An 18967-nucleotide genomic window follows, 5' to 3' on the forward strand; every position below is an offset into this window, starting at 1 on the left:
TCTTTGGAAAACACAGTTTATAGTAAGCAAATATGCTTTTTCCGTTAATAAGCATGCTGAATTAGTCATTACACACAGGGAGTTCCAGGCTGAGGGTTGTAATAGAGCAATTACTTAATAAGCAACCTGGACTCCACTATGGAAAGTGAGCTACAGCAAGAAAGGAAAATTAGTTTCTTACCTGATAATTTTCGTTCCTGTAGTACCAAGGATCAGTCCAGGACACCTGGGTTGTGACTCCGCACCAGTAGATGGAGACAGACTAAAACTTGTGGGCAGAGCCATATATGCCCCTGTGCCAGTCACAGCCCCTCAGTCATACGTAATGTCAAAGTAGAAAACACAACCAAAGAACTAAAACCAAAAACTAGCTATAAACCGCCAAGAGAACGGGGAAAGAAACCCCCCTTCTGGAAACGTGCTCTCCACCAAGAGAGCTAAACAAGCGGACAAGAGTAACCCAGAACCGTGAGCGGACTCTCCATTACTTCAGCGCAGCACTGAGGGCGGGATCCTGGACTGATCCTTGGTACTACAGGAACGAAAATTATCAGGTAAGAAACTAATTTTCCTTTCCCTGTACGTACCAGGATCAGTCCAGGACACCTGGGATGTACCAGAGCCAACTTACCGAGGGTGGGAAGCAGAGAGTCCCGCTCGGAGTACCCTCTCACCAAATCCCCCGGAATCGGTAGCCCGGACATCCAACCAGCAATGCCGGATAAATGTATGCAACGACTTCCAGGTAGCCGCCCTGCAAATCTCTTGAGGCTACACCTGAGAAGCTTCCGCCCAAGACGCAGCTGGAGAGCGAGTCGAGGGAGCCCGAAGACCCACGGGAAGTGATTTTCCCCCGCACCAAGTACGCCGAACCAATGGCCTCCTTGAGCCAAGTGGCAATCGTCGTGCGGGACGCTGCAACTCCTTTCTTTGGACCAGAGAACAAAACAAACAGAAGAGCCGTGACCCGAAATGGATAAGTGACCTCCAGATAGCAAAGTGACCTCCAGACAGCGATCTCTGCACGTCAAGTTTCCGTAAGTCACTCGCTTCTGGATCAGAGGGCTCCCCGACCGCGAAAGCGGACAGCTCAATTGAAAAACATGGAAGGCCGACACCCCTTTCGGCAGGAAGGAAGGAACCGTCCGCAAATAAACTCCGGAATCGGAAATACACAAGAAGGGTTCCCTACAGGACAAAGCCCGTAACTCCGAAACACGCCGTGCCGAAGCAATCGCCACCAAGAACACCGTCTTCAACGTGAGATCCTGAATAGTTAAGCGTTTCAAGGGTTCAAACAGCGCCGCGCATAAAGCGGAGAGAACCGAATGGAGATTCCAAGCCGGACAGGGGAGACGCAATGGAGGACGAAGGTGCTTAGCTCCCCGAAGGAAACGGGAGATATCCGGGTGAAGAGCCAGGAAAGTACCACGGACCTTACCTCGCAAACAACCAATCGCCGCCACTTGGACCCGTAGGGAACTGCAAGCCAGACCTTACCTTTGGCAAGACCTGCCTGGAGGAACGCCAGAATGTCGGAGACAGAAGCCGCAGTAGGGACCACCCCACACTGCACGCACCATTCCTCCAAATCCACCCAGACACGGACATAAGCCAGGGACGTCGCCTGTTTCCTGGAACGTAGCAACGTGGCTACCACCGCATCTGAGTAACCTTTTCTCTTCAGCCGATGCCTCTCAAAAACCATGCCGCGAGGCAGAAGTGATCCGCATTCTCCAAACAGACGAGGCCCTGATGGAGTAGACCCGCCATCCCCTGGAGCCGAAGGGGTGCCGCCACTGTGAGCTGGACGAGGTCTGCGAACCACGGCCGGCGCGGCCACTCCGGTGCCACCAGGAGCACGTTGGCTGGGTGCAACTCTATGCGCCGCAGAATCTTGCCGGTCATCGGCCACGGGAGAAACCACGTACAGCAGAACATCCGTCGGCCCGGGAAGCGCCAACGCATCGACGCCTTCTGCCCCCCTTTCTCGACTTCGACTGAAACATCGCGGAGCCTTCGCGTTGTGCCACGTGTCCATCAGATCCATGTGGGGCACTCCCCACGTTTCGCAAATGAGAGGCAACGCTTCATCCGCCAGTTCCCACTCACCGGGATCCAGGCGATGCCGGCTGAGAAAATCCGCCTGAACGTTGTTGACTCCTGCACTGTGAGAGGCTGCTATGTTGCTGAGATGGAGCCCTGACCAGACCATTAAGCGCTGAGCCTCCTCCGCCACCTGTGGGCTCCTTGTCCCGCCTTGGCGGTTGATGTAGGCCACGGTGGTCGCATTGTCCGACAACACTCGGACCGCCTTTCCCCGCACTACCGGTAGGAAGGCTTGCAGAGCCTGACGGACCGCTCTGGTCTCTAGTCTGTTGATAGACGACTGGGCTAGCGACACTGACCATAGGCCTTGGACCGAGCTCCCTAGGCAGACCGCTCCCCGACCGGAGAGGCTGGCATCCGCGGTCACCACCGTCCAATTGGGCACCAGAAGAGACACTCCAGAGGACAGATGACTGGAATCCAGCCACCAGAGCAGGCTGGACCTCGCGAGTCCCCCTAGTGGAAGCAGTAAGTGGAATTCCTCGGAAACCGGCGCCCAGCAAAATAGTAAGGACAACGGTAAAGGCCGCAGATGAGCGAACGCCCAGGAAACCAGCGCAAGCGTGGAAGCCATATAGCCCCGGACCGTAAGGCAGTCGCAGACAAGAAGTGCCTTACTTGAGCCGGCAGCTCGTATCTCCGTTCGTGTGACAGGAACACCTAGCCCTGCGACGTGTCGACAACGGCTCCCAGATATTCCAAGGTCCGCGAGGGTGCCCGATGACTCCTGTTGAAGTTGACCACCCATCCTAGGGACTGCCAAGGTATAAGACCCTGGCCAACTGACAACCGACATTGATCCTCGGGCTTCGCCCGAATCCACCAATCGTCCAGGGACGGATGGACCAGGAGATCATACTGGCGCAGCCGCGCCGCCACCGCGACCATCACCTTCGTGAACGTGCAGGGGCCATCGCGAGACCAACCGGGAGCGCTTGTAACTGGCAGTGCCGTCCTAGAACGCAGAACCTGACGAAGTGCAGGAACGACGGCTGAATGCCTATGTGATGATACGCGTCCGCGAAATCCAGGGAGGCCAGAAAACTCGCCGGGCCGCCCCGCAGCAATTACCGACCGAATCGACTCCATTCTGAAGTGAGAAACGCGAAGGCATCGCGAAGGCATCGGTTCACTCCACCAAGATCCAGAATAGATCTGTCCGTGCCGCCTGTCTTGGGGACGACAAAGTAAATGGAGTAACGGCCCCTGCCGTGCGGTTGACCGGAACGGAGGAGGCAGCCGAGTCTGATCACGCGGAGGACCCACTGGCTGACGATACACCGGCCCATCTCTCTACAACTGAAATCAACCGCGCCCCGACGTTGGGAACGGCGTGCCGTGGCTGCGGTGAGAGAGCGAGAGGCCGACCACCTTTCATTGCGAAGCTTAGGACCCCTGTGCTCGCCGGGGTTCCCTTGTTTCCCCCGAAAGGACTGCTGCTGCCATGGCGGGGTCCGGGAGGAAGAAGCCCTATACGACTGACCAGGAGACTTTGGAGGACGCGACGTCCTGGGATCACGAAAACGGGACCTGGCCGAAAATGAAAACCGCGCCCTGAATTTATCCTCGAGCCTCGGGAATCAGTCGATCTCCGGCAAGGGAGAGAGCTTACCCATAGCGTTCATGACCTAGAGGTGCAAAGCTGGAGTATCCTATTCTCGATAGAGCAGGGCTGACACAGAGAGGTGAAAAGGAATGAAGCCCAGCCGAGACTACCCCCAGCGGGGTGGGGATGACCAACCCCTCCAGGATGGCGGGAATCAGGGGCCAGCTCCCTCCTGATGAAGAGGCAGATAAAGCTCAAGTAATCCCCTTCCGAAGGCTGTGTCTGCCCCGCCGCCCCCTGCGGCGGCGTGCCATCCCCCACAGCCCCCCTCGGAGGCGGGGAGGGCGCCTTGGAAATCTGCGGACCAGACGATTCAAACGTCGACATCTCCCTCAGCCCCCTTCGGAGGAGGGGAGGACACCTAGGAAATTACCGGATCCGACGAGGCAGAGGTAGGGACCGTGCCCAAACCAGGCGGTATGGCCCGCAACGGGCGTTTGGCTATGAATCGCCCCACCGCGATCTGCGGCTGAGTACGCGTCCGGTCCTAACTTGATTGGCCTCTCAGGCTCCCCGCCTGGCCAGAAGGTCGCTTGTGGGCTCTGCAGCCTTAAAGGCCCTATGCCTGGCCAAAAGAAACCCAGGGACAAAGAGTCCCTCAGAGTTCGTGGCGTGTCTCCCCCGGCCCTCCCCCCCTCCGCCTCCGATGGCAGAACAGACCGCGGAGCCGGCGACTGGGGGGGGGGGGGAACGGAAATGAGGGAAAAAACCCCCTGGGGCCTGCCGCGCTTGGTGTCGCGCTCGACGCCGCACCAAGATGGCCGACTTTCCCGCCAAATTTCGCGCGAGAGGTCTGTGTAGATTTTTTTTTTTTTTTTTTTTTTTTTTAATCTTTGCCCGCGGCAGGCAGAAAGCTGCTTGGGGAAGGCCGCCGGACGGTCCCCGACCGACCAAGTACGCCGCAAGAGCGAAATGCCGCCGCCGAACAAGCACCCCCCGAAGCAAGGCCAACGATACTGTGCCCCTCGTTTCACAGCCTGAGGAGAGCCGAGCTTGCTAGAGGCGCGCGGGCGTGAAAACGTCCGAAAAAAAAACGAGGACCCCGAAACGAGGAGTTCCCATCCACGCTAGCCTCATCCGAGGACTCAGCCCCCCCCCCGAAGGCCTTCGCTGAGGAGACAACGCGGGAGGCATGCCGGGATTCCCTGCCGGTTCGTGCACAAGTTTGCGAGCTGACCCCTAGATGGCCGCCGCTCCCGCGCTGAGCGGGAAGGGGTCAGCCGGCATGACCGGAGCGGCGAAAACGCGCGACTGCGACCGTGCCGACCGGGATCGGCCCCCCCTGTCTGTCCCGGACGGTCCCTCCCGCCCGGGACGCAAGCGGAGCAAATCCCCTCTCGTGGGAGCTGCGCGCGCGCCGAGCCGCAAGCACGGCAAACCTTTCCCCTCGGCCTCCATGCGGTCGCGGCGGAACGGACGGCGCACTAACAAGACAGAAATTAAAATAATCAATTCCTACCACCGAAAACACTCCCCGCGCCTCGCCGAGCCGAGAAAACTCCCCCACCGGCGAAGAAACGGAGAGCCGCACAAGAAAAATAAAAGTACAATTTTTTTTTTTTTTTGTACGCAAACCTGCCGCTGTTCCGAGTCCTGGATCTCTTGCTTCTGTTGGGGGTGAGTGAACCGGGCTCCCCGGTGTCACCCCCACGCTGCTGCCAGTGGTAGGCCGGGTCCTCGACCCTCGACCCTCAGCAGCGGCCTCAACCAAGGGGGGATGGTCCCCTCAGGACCTTCCCACCCCCCTGGGAGGCAGGACGGACAGCTTCCTCTTGTCTCTTCTCACCTTCAAATCCTGTTCTTTGTTTTTTTGTTTTTGTTTTTTTGTTTGTTTTTTAAATAACCAAAACCAATAAACCGAAACCAATAAAACCACAATGACCCTGACTAACCAACTATCAGTCTTCAGGCCACTCAGAGGCTGTGACTAGACCTGCACCACCTCCTGGAGACAGAGTAAGACTGAGGGGCTGTGACTGGCACAGGGGCATATATGGCTCTGCCCACAAGTTTTAGTCTGTCTCCATCTACTGGTGCGGAGTCACAACCCAGGTGTCCTGGACTGATCCTGGTACGTACAGGGAACAGATTTTGCAAAAATGCTTGTCCAAACCTACTGTTAAGACTTTGAGAAATTTTCAAGACAGGAATGGGACATGAATGTGTGGACTGAAGACTACATCACAGCTGTTCAGATATCTTTGATGGGTACTTCTCAGAGATGAGCAACAAAGGAAGCCATGGCTCATACTTGATGAGTCTTATCAGAATCTGCTAGTTGAAGTCTACTAAGTCATAGCAATGATGGATGCAATCAGCTATTCAGCTGGATAAAGTCCTCTTGGCAACCGCTATTCCTAAGTGATTTGGGATGTACAAGACAAAAAGCTGGTTAGTTTGACCATGAGGTTGAAAACGTCTTTTGTAATATGCTAAGGTCCACTTGCAGTCTAAAGTATGGAAAGCTTTCTTACACTCGTGAGTATGGGGCCTTGGAAAGAAAGCAGAGTTGCTTACCTGTAAAAGGTGTTTTCCCAGGACAGCAGGATGTAGTCCTCACATATGGGTGACGTCACTGGACGGAGCCCTATCATGGAAAACTTTCTGTCAAAGTTTCTAGAAACTTTTGACTGGCACACTTAGCCCACTAAGCATGGCCAGCATGACATGATCCCTGCAGCCACAGGGGTCTCCCTTCAGTTTTGTTTGCAGCAATAAGTGCGAGCGAAAAAATAAAATAAGAAAATGTAAGCGGACCCAACTCCGCGGGGTGGCGGGTGGATTTCGTGAGGACTACATCCTGCTGTCCAGGGAGAACACCTGTTTCAGGTAAGCAACTCTGCTTTCTCCCAGGACAAGCAGGATGGTAGTCCTCACATATGGGTGATTAGCAAGCTACAGGATGACTCATGTTTTATCAGATCAATGGCACGCAACTTGTGCAACAGGCACAACTGGAGTGCCATTGACTATGATGAGGCAGCCTGAATCACAGCAGGCGGTTATGGAAGGAATTGGTTTTTCAAGTCAGATTGGACAAAGGCAGAGTCTTATTGTCCTTCCTTATCTAAGCAGTAGTGAGCTGCAAATGTGTGAAGAGAACTCCAAGTCGCAGCTTTGCAGATGTTAGCAGTAGGTACTGAACGGTAGTATGCTATCAATGTTGACATAGCCCTTACTGAATGCGCTTTTACTCGCCCATGGAGAGGAAGGCCTGCTTTTTCATAGCAGAATTCAATAAAGTCTGCTAGCCAGTTGGAGAGAGTTTGTTTGCCCACTGCAACTCCTAGTCTGTTTTTGTCAAAAGAAACAAAGAGTTGGGTGGATTTCCTATGGACTGCAGTGCGGTCTAAGTAAAATGCAAGTGCATGTTTACAGTCTAAAGTGTGTAAAACCCTCTCGCCCTGGTGAGAGTGAGGCCTTGGAGAAAAAGATGGGCAAGTATAGACTGATTCAAGTGGAAGGCAGTAACCACCTTGGGAAGGAATTTAGGGTGAGTACGTAGGACCACTCGGTCACATAGGAACCTGGTATAGAGTGAGTATGTAACAAGTGCTTGTAACTCACTAACCCTTCGAGCAGATGTAATGGCTACTAGGAAAAAGACTTTCCATGTAAGAAATTTTACATCACAGGAATGCAAAAGCTCAAACGGGGATCGCATGAGCCTTGTAAGCACTACATTTAGGTACCATTCTGCAACTGGTGGTCGAACGGGAGGCTTAAGTTGAAGTAAGTCCCTCATAAATCGACTCACTAGGGATTGAGCAGCTAGTGGGGCATCTCCTATTCCTTTGTGGTATGCTGCAATGGCACTCAGGAGTACACATACAGAAGATGTCTGGAGACCAGAATCTGAGAGGTGCTATAGATAGTCTAATAGATATGGAGTGGAGCAGGAAAAGGCGTCAATACCTTTTTAGGTGCACCACTTGGTAAATCTAGTCCACTTAGAATGGTAAGATTTACGTGAGGAAGGCTTTTGTGAAGCTACGAGAACCTGAGAGACCTGAGTTGAAAGACTGAGTGGTTGTAGGATCAAGCTTTCAACATCCAAGCTGTTAAGGCAAGGGTTTATAGGTTTGGGTGGCGTAATTTGCCGTGATTCTGTGTTATGAGATGGGGATCCATGCCCAGACGAATGGGTTTCTGGGCCGAGAGATCGAGAAATATGGAAAACCATACTTGTTGAGGTCAGTATGGGGCTATGAGAATCATTGACCCTCTGTCCTGTTGTAGCTTCACGAGAGTTTTGACTATAAGCGTTATCGGAGGAAATGCATAAAGGAGGCCTTTGTTCCAGGGGCGAGCAAAGGCGTCCCTGGAAATATGGCTGTTGAGGGAGCAGAACCTTTCCACTTTGTGGTTCAGTTTGGACGCAAAGAGGTTGAAGGTTGGTTGACCCCAGTGTTGAAAGATTTTACTCGCTACACAGGGATCCAGAGACCATTCGTGGGGGTGGAAACGACAACTGAGACTGTCCTCTAGGACATTCTGTATGCCTGCCAGATAAGTGGCCTTAAGATGCATGGAATGTGCCAGGGCCCAAACCCAAATCTGCACGGTTTCTTGGCAAAGTAGATACGAGCCTGTGCCTCCCTGCTTGTTTACATACAAACAGACAACACAGTAACAATGTGGTATCAGCACAGTCGTGGGAGAGGCAGTCTTTGAAGGCATAAAGGGCATAGCATATTGCTCGAAGTTCTAGAAAGTTGATTTGAGTCTTTGCTTCGAGCGGGGTCCATATATCTTGCGTTTGGAGGTTGTTGACGTGAGCTCCCCAACCCAAGGTGGATGCATCTGTGGTCAAGATTACTTGAGGAGCCGGTTGTTGGAATGGTAGGCCAGTCTGTAAAGTGAGAGACGTAACTCGTGGGTGACTCGTATTAGGGATGATGGTGGCTGAACAACTTGGAGCCACTGAAATTTCAAAGTTCATTGAGTCCTTCTCATGGCTAACTTCGCCATAGGGGTAACGTGGACTGTAGACGCCATGAGACCCATGGGTACGAAATTGATGGGTAGAGGCTACTTTGCACATGCTCAGAGAATTTGTAAGGTTTGCAAGGTTGTATACACGGTCGTTTGGCACAAGAGCTTTTGCGACTGTGGTGTTGAGGTCTGCTCCAATGAAGATGAGGAGCTGAGACGGGTTCATATGTGATTTCTGATAGCTGATTAGGAATCCCAGGAAATGTAACAGAGTCATGGTGCTTTTTAGGGCAGCGAGAGCTCCTTGCTTGGATTGACTCCTGATGAGCCAATCATCTAGGTAGAGAAAAACATGAATGCTGTTTTTTCTTAGATGTGCAGCAGCTACTGCAAGGCATTTTGTGAATACCCGAGGTGCTGAAGCCAGTCCGAATGGTAGAACTCGATATTGGAAATGCTTTTCCCCCACTATGAAGCATAGATATTTTTGATGTTGTGGGGAAATGGGGATGAGAGTGTAGGCATCTTGCAGGTCCAGAGAACAGAGCCAATCTCCTTGTTGTAATAAGGGAAGAATGGTCCCGAGGGAGACCATCCTGAATTTTTCTTTTTGAAGAAATTTGTTGATATTGCGGAGGTCTTGAATGGGACAGAGGCCGCCTGTTTTCTTTGGAATTAGGAAATATCGGGAGTAGAACCCTCTGCCTTGTTGAGACCGGGGAATGGTTTTGACAGCTCTGGAATTCAGCAGGGTGGAGAGTTCTGACTCTAGATGAGATGTGTGATTGTTGTGTGACCACAATGGTGAGGGTGGTGAATCCGGAGGTATTATGAGAAATTTGAGACGGTATCCTCGGTTCATGATGGCCAATACCTACTGATCCATGGTTATAAGGTGCCAGTTTTGTATGAAATAATGGAGGTGACCTCCTACAGGCAAGTCTGGTCTTGGATTGTTGGAGTGGCTGCTGTTCTCTGGAAATTTTTCAAAATCCAGATGCCGGCCCTGTTTGCGGGGCTGGTTGAGTCCTGGTTTGTTTCTTCTGGCGTGGACGTCCAAATTGAGGTGGTCTTGTAAGTCACACACACACCAGAAGCAGGTGGGTAGTATCAACGAGATTGGTAGAAGGGTTTCCTAGTGTCTCTTCTTATGGGCTTTCGAACTGAGGATGGATGCTCAGCCGGTAACTTTGAAAGCTGGCGTAATGTCTCATGATGATCTTTTAACTGTGAGACAACATCTTGAATTTTATCACCGAAGAGGTTGTCTCCGGTGCATGGAAGATTTGCCAGCTTATCTTGCACTTCTGATCGGAGATCTGAAGCTTTCAACCAAGCCCATCTTCTGGCACTGATTCCTGTAGCTGGCATGCGTGCAGAAGTTTAGAAGGAATCATATACTGCTTGGACCTGTTTTCCTGACTCAAGGCCTTTTTGGATAATGGCATTGAGTGGTTCTCTTTGTTGTTGTGGAAAATTGTCGGTTATATCCTATACCTGTTTCCACAGCTTCCTCTGATACTGTGTCATGTAGAGTTGATAGGCTGCTATACATGATACTAGCATGGAGCCTTGGAAGATCTTGCAACCTAAAACGTCGAGATATTTTTGTTCTTTCCCTGGGAGTGCAGAAGAATGAGGGTTTTGTTTTGTGGCTTTCTTCTGCGTTGATTCCACCACCACTGATTGATGTGGTAGTTGTGGTTTTTGGAACCACGGTGTGTGTTGTACAAGGTACGTCGCATCAGTTCTTCTATTAACGGGTGGAACTGTACAGGGATGTTCCCAAAGACGGTGCTGTAGATCTAAGAGCACTTAATGGACAGATATAGCCATGACTTCTTTGGGGGTATCGAAAAATTGGAGGACTTCCATTGTTTTGTGTCTCAGACATTTCTTTTATAAAATTTGCGATAGACTCCCCCAGAAGACCTTTCTTCTTTCCTCCTATGGAGAAGGCTCTGATAGGAGGAGATCATCTGTATCTGTGTCCGAATCCACATCTTCCCATGGATTATACTGGGGTTCTAAATGGGTCCCAGGTGGAGGAAGAGTATCTTGTATAATAGGACGTTTTGGCATCTATGAAATTTTCGATGCCTTTAAAAGGAGGATACTTTGGCATCGATGGAGGTAAGTCGGGCATCGATGGGAATCAACGTCCAGTGTCTCCCGATGGACCGGGAAGAGGCATCGAAGGCATCGATGGAAGTCTTGGCCAGTGGGGTTTTGGAAGTCTCGATGGACCAGGTAAAGGGTCCGATGTCGATGGAATTGATAGAATAGGACTAGGACTAGAATCCATATCCTTGTCTTCCCGGAATGGATATTGTCAGTGGAGTCATCAAAGGTTCCATTGGTGTCACTGGCATAGGTTGTGTCGGAAAGGCGCCAATCAAGGCATCAAGCCTGTTTAACAGCGGCGCAAACACCAATGGCTCCGGTGTCGGTACGGGGACCGGCATCGGTGGAGGTTGTAGATTTTGGAATGCCTCGATGACTACCTATCTGACCAGGACATTTAGTTCATCCCTGGAGACTGGGATAGGATCCGCTGTCACAGGAGAAGGCACGATGGGCGCTACTGGCTCATCCACATGAATATGTGGTGGCTCAGTCTCCAACACTGATCCCGGTGGGGAGCACCTCGGGTACAGAGGGGCATGGAGACTCGTGTAACCGGGCCTGCTTCGCTATCGGATCGATGGCCATTGATGCCGATGTAGTATCGTTTCCTCCATTTGGCATGGAGTTGGTTCGATGACGGTGATGTCTTTTTCCCCCGATGCTCATTCCAGTCTTTACCTGGCACAGAGGAAGAAGCCACTGATGTACCAGACGGAGTAGGTGATGGACAGTTACCGTTTTTCTTCTTTTCCTGGTGACTTTTCTCGATGGAAGAGGGTATTAGCATCGGTGGTGACTGTGTGGATGTCGATGGAGTAACTTTTTTGAAGAGATTCTCCATCTTATCGAGACGGGCATGCCTGCCCTTTGGAGTCATCTGTGTGCAGGTGGAACATGCACGGACATCGTGACTGGGACAGAGGCAAAGTACGCATATTTCATGCAGGTCCGTAATAGACACAGTTCGGGGGCAGTTTGGACACTTTTTAACCCCATGGCCATTATTAAAAATAAGGCTGGGAACAGTCGGTGGCCTGCGGGTACTGATGGTGAGGTGGCAGGAACCAGCTGAAAAAACCCCAGAACGGTACTCACCGAAAGTCGCTTGAAGGGAGATCCGTGTAGGGAATTTTTTTGAAGTGAAAGCTTCGAATTTCCGTGAGGAAATATTTGTGAGAGAACTCACAGAGCTCCTTAAAACGCGAGGCTAACAGCAATGCGGAAAAAAAGAGACTGAAGGGAGACTCCTGTGGCTGCAGGGATCATAGCATGTTGGGCATGCTCAGTGTGCCAGTCAAATGTTTCTAGAAACTTTGACAGAAAGTTTTCTATGATAGGGCTCCATCCAGTGACGTCATCATATGTGAGGACTACCATCCTGCTTGTCCTGGGAGAAAGTACATAATATGAGACTAATCAATATGAAAAGCTGAAACTACTTTCAGTAGGTTCTTTGGATGGGTTCTGAGAACTACTCTACTGATATAGATCAATAGATATGGAGGAAAGTGGATGAGAGCTTGGAGTTTGCTGACTCTTCTCACTGAGATGACTACAGTAAGGAAAAGAACTTTCCAAATCAAAAACTTTAAAAAGGAACAGATTTCAAGGATTCAAAAGAAGGTTTCATCATCTGAAAGAGACCAGCATTTAGATCCTACAAGACAGGAGGTTTCTGTATCGGGAGTTTTACATGCCAGAGAACTTTCATGAAATGAGATACAAGTGGATGCATGGAGTTTGTTTTTTTTATTCAAGAAGGTGTGATAAGCAGCTAGGGCGCTTAAATGTACCCTCACTGAGGCAGTTGGTGAGGCCCAAGTTAAAGAGGTGAAGCAAGTACCGCTGTGATCTTTACATAGAATGACAGTATATAAAATCTATATAAATAAAAATGTAAATGTTCGTTTGTTCAAAATCTTAAGTCTCCAAAAGTTCTTCACCGATTGCTTTGAAATTTTGACACAATGTTGCATTCGAAAACGTGCATGTTTTTATATACATGTCACACCTGCGATAGGTAAATACATGCTTTTGGGGAAAAACAGCACCATCTGTTGGACGTAAAAGCAACACACACTATCTACAATATAAATGAGCTCTGATCGACGGACCTCAAATGCGCAGTAGAGAGCAGCTCTACCACGCATGTGTGGACCATAGAGCTCTGCGCTACGTGCTGGATGTCACAGAGGGGAGGAGGAAAGGGCAGACGAGTCGCCGCTCCGAGAAACGGCTCAGCCCGTTCCTCCGCTGCTGGGGAAGGGGGGAGGGAGTAGGGACTGCCGGACAGTTACACACAGGAGGAGGAAAGGGTAAAAGAGTCGCAGAGCCAGTCCGTCCACCGCCGGGGAAGGGGGGGGAGGGAGTTGGGACGGCCGGAGCAGAGCTAATGCGTATTGTGAAATTAAACCAGACTGAGCTACGGCAACGCGTGGCCGGGTACAGCTAGTGTTTAAATAAATAAATAAAATATCTTAAAAGCTGTGAAGGTTCACATGAAAAGGGATCAGAGTCATGTTGATGGCATCAGATGGAGAATGTTTTTCATCTGATGGCATAGTTTTTCCTGGTTGAGAGTTTTCTGGATGAAACTAACATCTTCAATTTCAGATATCAAGTGGAGGTTTGCTATTAGAGAGTGCTCAACATCCAAGCTGTGAGATTGAAGGCTGAAAGAGCATCCCACTGTCTTGAATTAGAAAAGCAGGGTCCAATTCCAGAGGTATGGGAGGACTGCCAAAAAGCTTGACTACATATGCATATCAAACTTGTCTGGGCCATGCCGGCACTATGAGGATCAGGCGGGCACGATCCTGAAGGACTTTCTGCACTATTTTGGGTATGAGAGGAATTGGTGGAAAAGCATACATGAGGCCCTGATCCCAGTCAAGGAGGAAAGCATCCTGGATCATTCTGTAATTGCTTGGTAGAGTGGAGAAAACTTGATTTAGTTTATATATTATATAGTGTCCTTGCAAATTTTTTAACAAATTTAGAATAGGTGAGATTTTCCAGAGGAGAAAAATGCTCTGGAAGATCCAGCAGAGGATACAACTGTATTCCAATAAATTCCTTATCCAATTCGAGGGGTACTGTCTTGCTCAGTCAGGACTCCAGTCACAAAGAAGGGAAAGAGGAACGTTCCTCTGACTGAAGGTCTGGAACAGCAGCCTGACTGGATGCTGCTGCAAGAGTGTGTAGATGAAGAGTCTTTAATATGAGGTTCTGTTGATGAGATTGGGACTCCAGTCTGAGGCACATCTGAAGTGAGAGTTGAAAAAAATGAAGCTGGAGAATTCCATCTGTCTCTTTTGCAAGCGATGTAAAAAACACTCTTCACTACCCTGCAACCTGGTTATAAGTTTGCTGTGCCCTTTGGCCTAAATATCTTCTGAAACCAGAATTGGTTCTTGCATAGTGATATAGGTGGCTTATTTGAGGACAGCGGTACTATTGAGCAGCCTCGACCCACTGTTTGTAACCGGAGACCTTCCACTACTAACCTTGGAGGTGTTGTCTTCTGATTAATGGAAATCTTGGATAGCTAGAAAACTGCTGGGCAGGCAATCCTCTCATGTCCCAGGATGGAGATCTTATTCCTTCTATACAGTATGTTCAAGGATGGTCATGGAACATCATGGAGTGAAACATCGGGTGCAACGGTCATGATAAGAACATATGCCTGTATCAAAAGAGTCCAGATGTGTTGATCCAAAGGGAACAACTTGTATCGGTGCATTAGCGTAAGATGAGCCAATGTAGCTTACATCGATGCATCATGCGTCAGATGCATGCTTTGAGTGTGATGACATAGCATGCTTCGATGCAGTGTATTATTTATTTAAAAGGTTTTTTATATCGCTGATATTGGAGATATTGTACTAAGTGGTGTACAGTGCAACATCCATAATAAAACATATTGCAATAACAAATTACAACATAATAAAACATAAAACAGATACAGTTATTCCAAAAAATCAGGAGAAAGCTTCTTCAAAAAAATAGGTTTTCAAGTATAGGTGTGCATTGATGCCTCAGATTTATTGTGCTTTGATGCACCATCTGAATCGTAGCCTGTATCGGTGGTGATGAAGAGGGACAGTCAATGTACCTCGTGAGGATTATTTATGGTTCGACAAGGAACATGCTCAAAGTGATGCCGCTTGTGTTTCGATGGCACTCTGACAGCTGAACTCGACCCCACGGCTTTTCAGACAGAGGAGTTTTTCAACAACTCCAACTCAGACTCAAATGCTTTCCCAAGGAGGAAGACCCACTGCTACTCCTCAAAGATTTATGCAACTCTTCTCTGGAGAGTTGTGAGCACAGGGACATCTCTTCGCAGGCTTCACAGTTTTTCTGTTCATGGTCTGCTCCCAGACAGTTGTTTCAAAACTTGTGGCCAATGGGGAGGGAACATGATTTTTCCACATGGGCAGCTCTTAAATCCACCATTATAGACGTGTTCTTCTAGTCCAATATATTTTGTATGGGAAAACACTTACGTCTTCACTTTAATTTTACTTTTTTTTATGTAGAACTTAAAAGTGCTGTTTGTGTGGCTGCTGAAGCAGTGAGGCAAGGCAGAAAATAGATTTTCAAAAGAAATAACAAGGTTTAAGGAAAACAAATGAGGAGAGATTAAGTGCATGTCCATGCTTTAGCTTGGCCAAAAAAATGACTAAGGAGGCTCACAATGCAATGCCCATATGGGAACTCCTGCACATGCTAGGTAGAGCTCAAAGCTCTACAGCTTGGAAAGAAGTCCATTTGGTGCCACCAAATGACATCACCCACATGTAATGGCTAATTCAGCCTGCTTATCAATGGAAAATCATTCTCATTCCATTTTTCAGCACATATTAATGTATGTATGTATGAAATGTTCTGAATTGTTTTGAGCTATTCCTCCCATTTTAAACTGAAGCAATTTGAGAAACTGCTCTTTATGCAGGAGCCACACTGATCTATTAATAGGCATCAATGCAGCATGAACAGCTGAAAAGAATACTTAAAGACACTTTTCAAAACAGGGGACATGGCTATAACAAGAGGCACACACCTTTTATTCTAAAGCAGTTTAAAAATGCAACAAATGTTGAGGACAAAAGAAGAAGGGAAAGATAGGAATAAAATATATAAAAGCCACAATAGTGATGGACAGAAAGTTAGCACTGCTGTTTTAAATTTATTGCACTAAAATAAAAGAATGTTTACCCAGCACCTAAGAGTTAAGGTCTGCAAATATATTTAAATACCTGAATAATTGTACATAAAAGTCACGTCATATATTTATGAATCACATGCTATCTCACAGGTTTAATGCAAGGTCCTGTACTCTCAGGTGATCTCTAACATCCTGTTGGGCTCTATCAGTAATCACAAATGTGAGCAAGAGACCTATTGAGAGCAGAGATAATGTACCTAAAACCTGAGAAATGTAATATTATAGAGAGGATAATTTATTTAGAAAGCCATTTTTGCAGTCTGTAAGTACATAGTACAATTATATAGGCTGTGCAATTTAACCCTGCTAGCCTATTAATCAGTTATGTTGAAATGCTGCTTCAGTGCCAAAATTACCATGAAAAACCACTACGTGCATTAGTATGATTTTATTTATATAAACAAGGATAAACAGATTCATACAATTGTCAATACAAGTTAGATGTATCAATAAACCTGTGTTACAATCTTAAGACCTGATTTTGCCCTTAAAAGAGAAAAGTCCCAACACTAAACTCAAGCAAGTAGGAGGCACACAAAGTATAATTGACTTGAAATGAAAATAGAGCCATTCATAGAAAAGTACAACAAATTACTTTTAAAACTATAGAATTTTGCCCTATGTCAATTTGTTTTCAGTAAGGTAGTTCCTCTTTCCTATTTCTTCCAGTTCAGTCATATCCTGATGCCATAAGCCATCATTCACAAACATCCAGGGACTTTTAACAGGCCCTGCCTCCCACTTTTCCTAGTCTAATCATTGCAGCAATGGTCTTAAGGTTGGGAGCTATGCACAAAGGCATTTTGCAGAACTCTGCATCATGGAATCTAAATTCAGCCACCAGTTGTCACCTTATTGATGACCACAACTGCCTACCTACCAGGGCTGAGAATGCTACCTCCTAGATCTGATCTTCTGCAACATCTCTAGCCAACTCAGGGTGTGAAAGAACAGATATAGGAATGAGAGACCCTTCATATGGCAGCACACATCACTGCCACTCAGCCAGCTGCTCCCATCTAAGAACATAAGAAATTGCCATGCTGGGTCAGACCAAGGGACATTTATATATAAATTTATAAATATATATCTATATATATATATATATATATCTATATATATATATATCTCTATCTCGCTGCTGACAGTTAATTTGCTCCTGCGAATACATGGTTATTTATATTTTATTGTTTGATATTTAATGATGTATGCATATTATCTTTAAAACCCTTGTTTCTGTAAAGCCTGTTGCTGTTAAATGTTTTACTGTTTTTTAAACTGTTACATGTAAAGCCTGTTGCTAATTTATTGTTTCACTGTAAACCGAGGTGATGTATGTCTATACGTACCGCGGTATAAAAGAATCTATAAATAAATAAATAAATAAATAAGGGTCCATCAAGACCAACATCCTGTAACAGAGGCCAAACCAGGCTACAAGAACCTGGCAAGTACGCAAATTCACATATAATAATTAGCACATCTGGAAAACCTAAAAGAGATGCTGTGTAGATGGGTTAAGTGTTCTTTAATTATGTGGCTTTCCACAGGCAGCATTTCCTTCTTTTGGCACATTTTGCTAATGTTACTTCTTTCAGAATTCAGCTTATACTTAATAAGGCACTGGATCTCAAATAAAATAACCAAACCAAATTTGTTTTTCTTCATTTTTTTCTCTGAACCAAACAAATGAATGCATTATAATCACATTTCATAGTACGGAATTTAAAATAGAAGACAATCTGTAAACCTGCTGTCAAAATGACATTGCAACAAACTCTCCAACCTCTCAAAAAAGTGTACAAAAGTATAGAAGAGGTGAACATTTATGTAGTAGGCCAAAGAAAGTTCATCAGCTTCTTTCAAGAAATATATTTTAAAACAAACACTGCCACACCCTTTTCTTCCCCACAGCCAATTCCCCAAATCAGTCACACAATTTAGCAGCAACATGTGATTGTTCAAATCTCTCAGTAGGATTCTTTTACACTACAGAATATTTTCAGAACAGATTAAATGAAGTACTAGTTAAGAAAACAATCAGAAATAAATAAATATGGTTCTCTGAGACTTAAAGTCCAGCTAGGGAGGCTAAAACAAAGTCTGAATGTGGATCAGTTGAAGAAATAATCACAAATCTCCATAGAAAGATACCCAGTCTCCACAGACAATTCTACTTCTGGTTTCTATTGACATGAGGATTTACTTTCCTGCATAAATTAGATCAGGAGAAATGATTCAACACTTTCAAGGGAAATCTCCGCTCAAGGTCTAAATGCAACTTACAGTTTAATTGTGCTTTGGTACCAAGGTTTGAACAAGTAGGTTTCATTGTCAGAAAAAAATTACATGCTTCATGCAATTCTCTTTTGCGGGGTAGATTACCTATAAAACAATGAAAAAAAGAAACATTATATATTAAGATAACTTTGGAATTAAAATAAAGGATTCAGCAAAGACCTAAGTTTCTTAATTCATTATGAGCTACAAAATTATACTACCTGTCACCTTCTGATCAGCCAACAAACTTCCCCTTCACATTATCACTTGAATGCCTTTTATAATTCACTTATATTTTATGGTAAATATCTCTTGCTCATTATATTCTAACTTGAGGGAATTAAAAGCTCCCAAAATCTGTGTATTAAATGTATTAAATTAGTCCAATGAAAAAAATCTCAATTATTTTTGTTTTAACTTTTATTTCTATGCATTCAACTAAACTACCACAGCAATCAGTGGCATAGCAGAGGGAGGAAGGAGGGCTCAGGCCCAGCATATCAGCTTTAATTGGCAGCTCAAGACGAATAAGAAGCCTGCAAGGCCTCCATCCCACAGTCAACTGAGAAGAAGAGGCCCACAAGGCCACGGTGTACCCCATCCGATCGGTGGCCAAGAAGTGGAGCAGGTCCACTGGTGCACCCTATCCGACAAATGGCTGAGAGTAGTAGGAGGATTGG

General features: G+C 47.1%; 1 protein-coding gene across 5 annotated transcripts in view; it reads right to left on the reverse strand.

Annotated features, from left to right (window-relative positions):
- The window catches only part of DBF4 (DBF4 zinc finger), a 161991-nt gene that overhangs the window by 136402 nt on the left and 6622 nt on the right, over window positions 1-18967 (reverse strand). For all 5 annotated transcript variants that reach the window (XM_029588794.1, XM_029588795.1, XM_029588793.1 and 2 more), the window contains exon 2: window positions 18294-18392. In XM_029588794.1, coding sequence (XP_029444654.1) covers window positions 18294-18339 — 46 coding nt within the window. In that variant the 5' untranslated portion in view covers window positions 18340-18392. The remainder of the gene's footprint in view (window positions 1-18293; window positions 18393-18967) is intronic.

The sequence above is a fragment of the Rhinatrema bivittatum genome, chromosome 2 (genome assembly GCF_901001135.1).
Source record: "Rhinatrema bivittatum chromosome 2, aRhiBiv1.1, whole genome shotgun sequence".
In the NCBI taxonomy this organism is placed as follows: Eukaryota; Metazoa; Chordata; class Amphibia; order Gymnophiona; family Rhinatrematidae; genus Rhinatrema; species Rhinatrema bivittatum.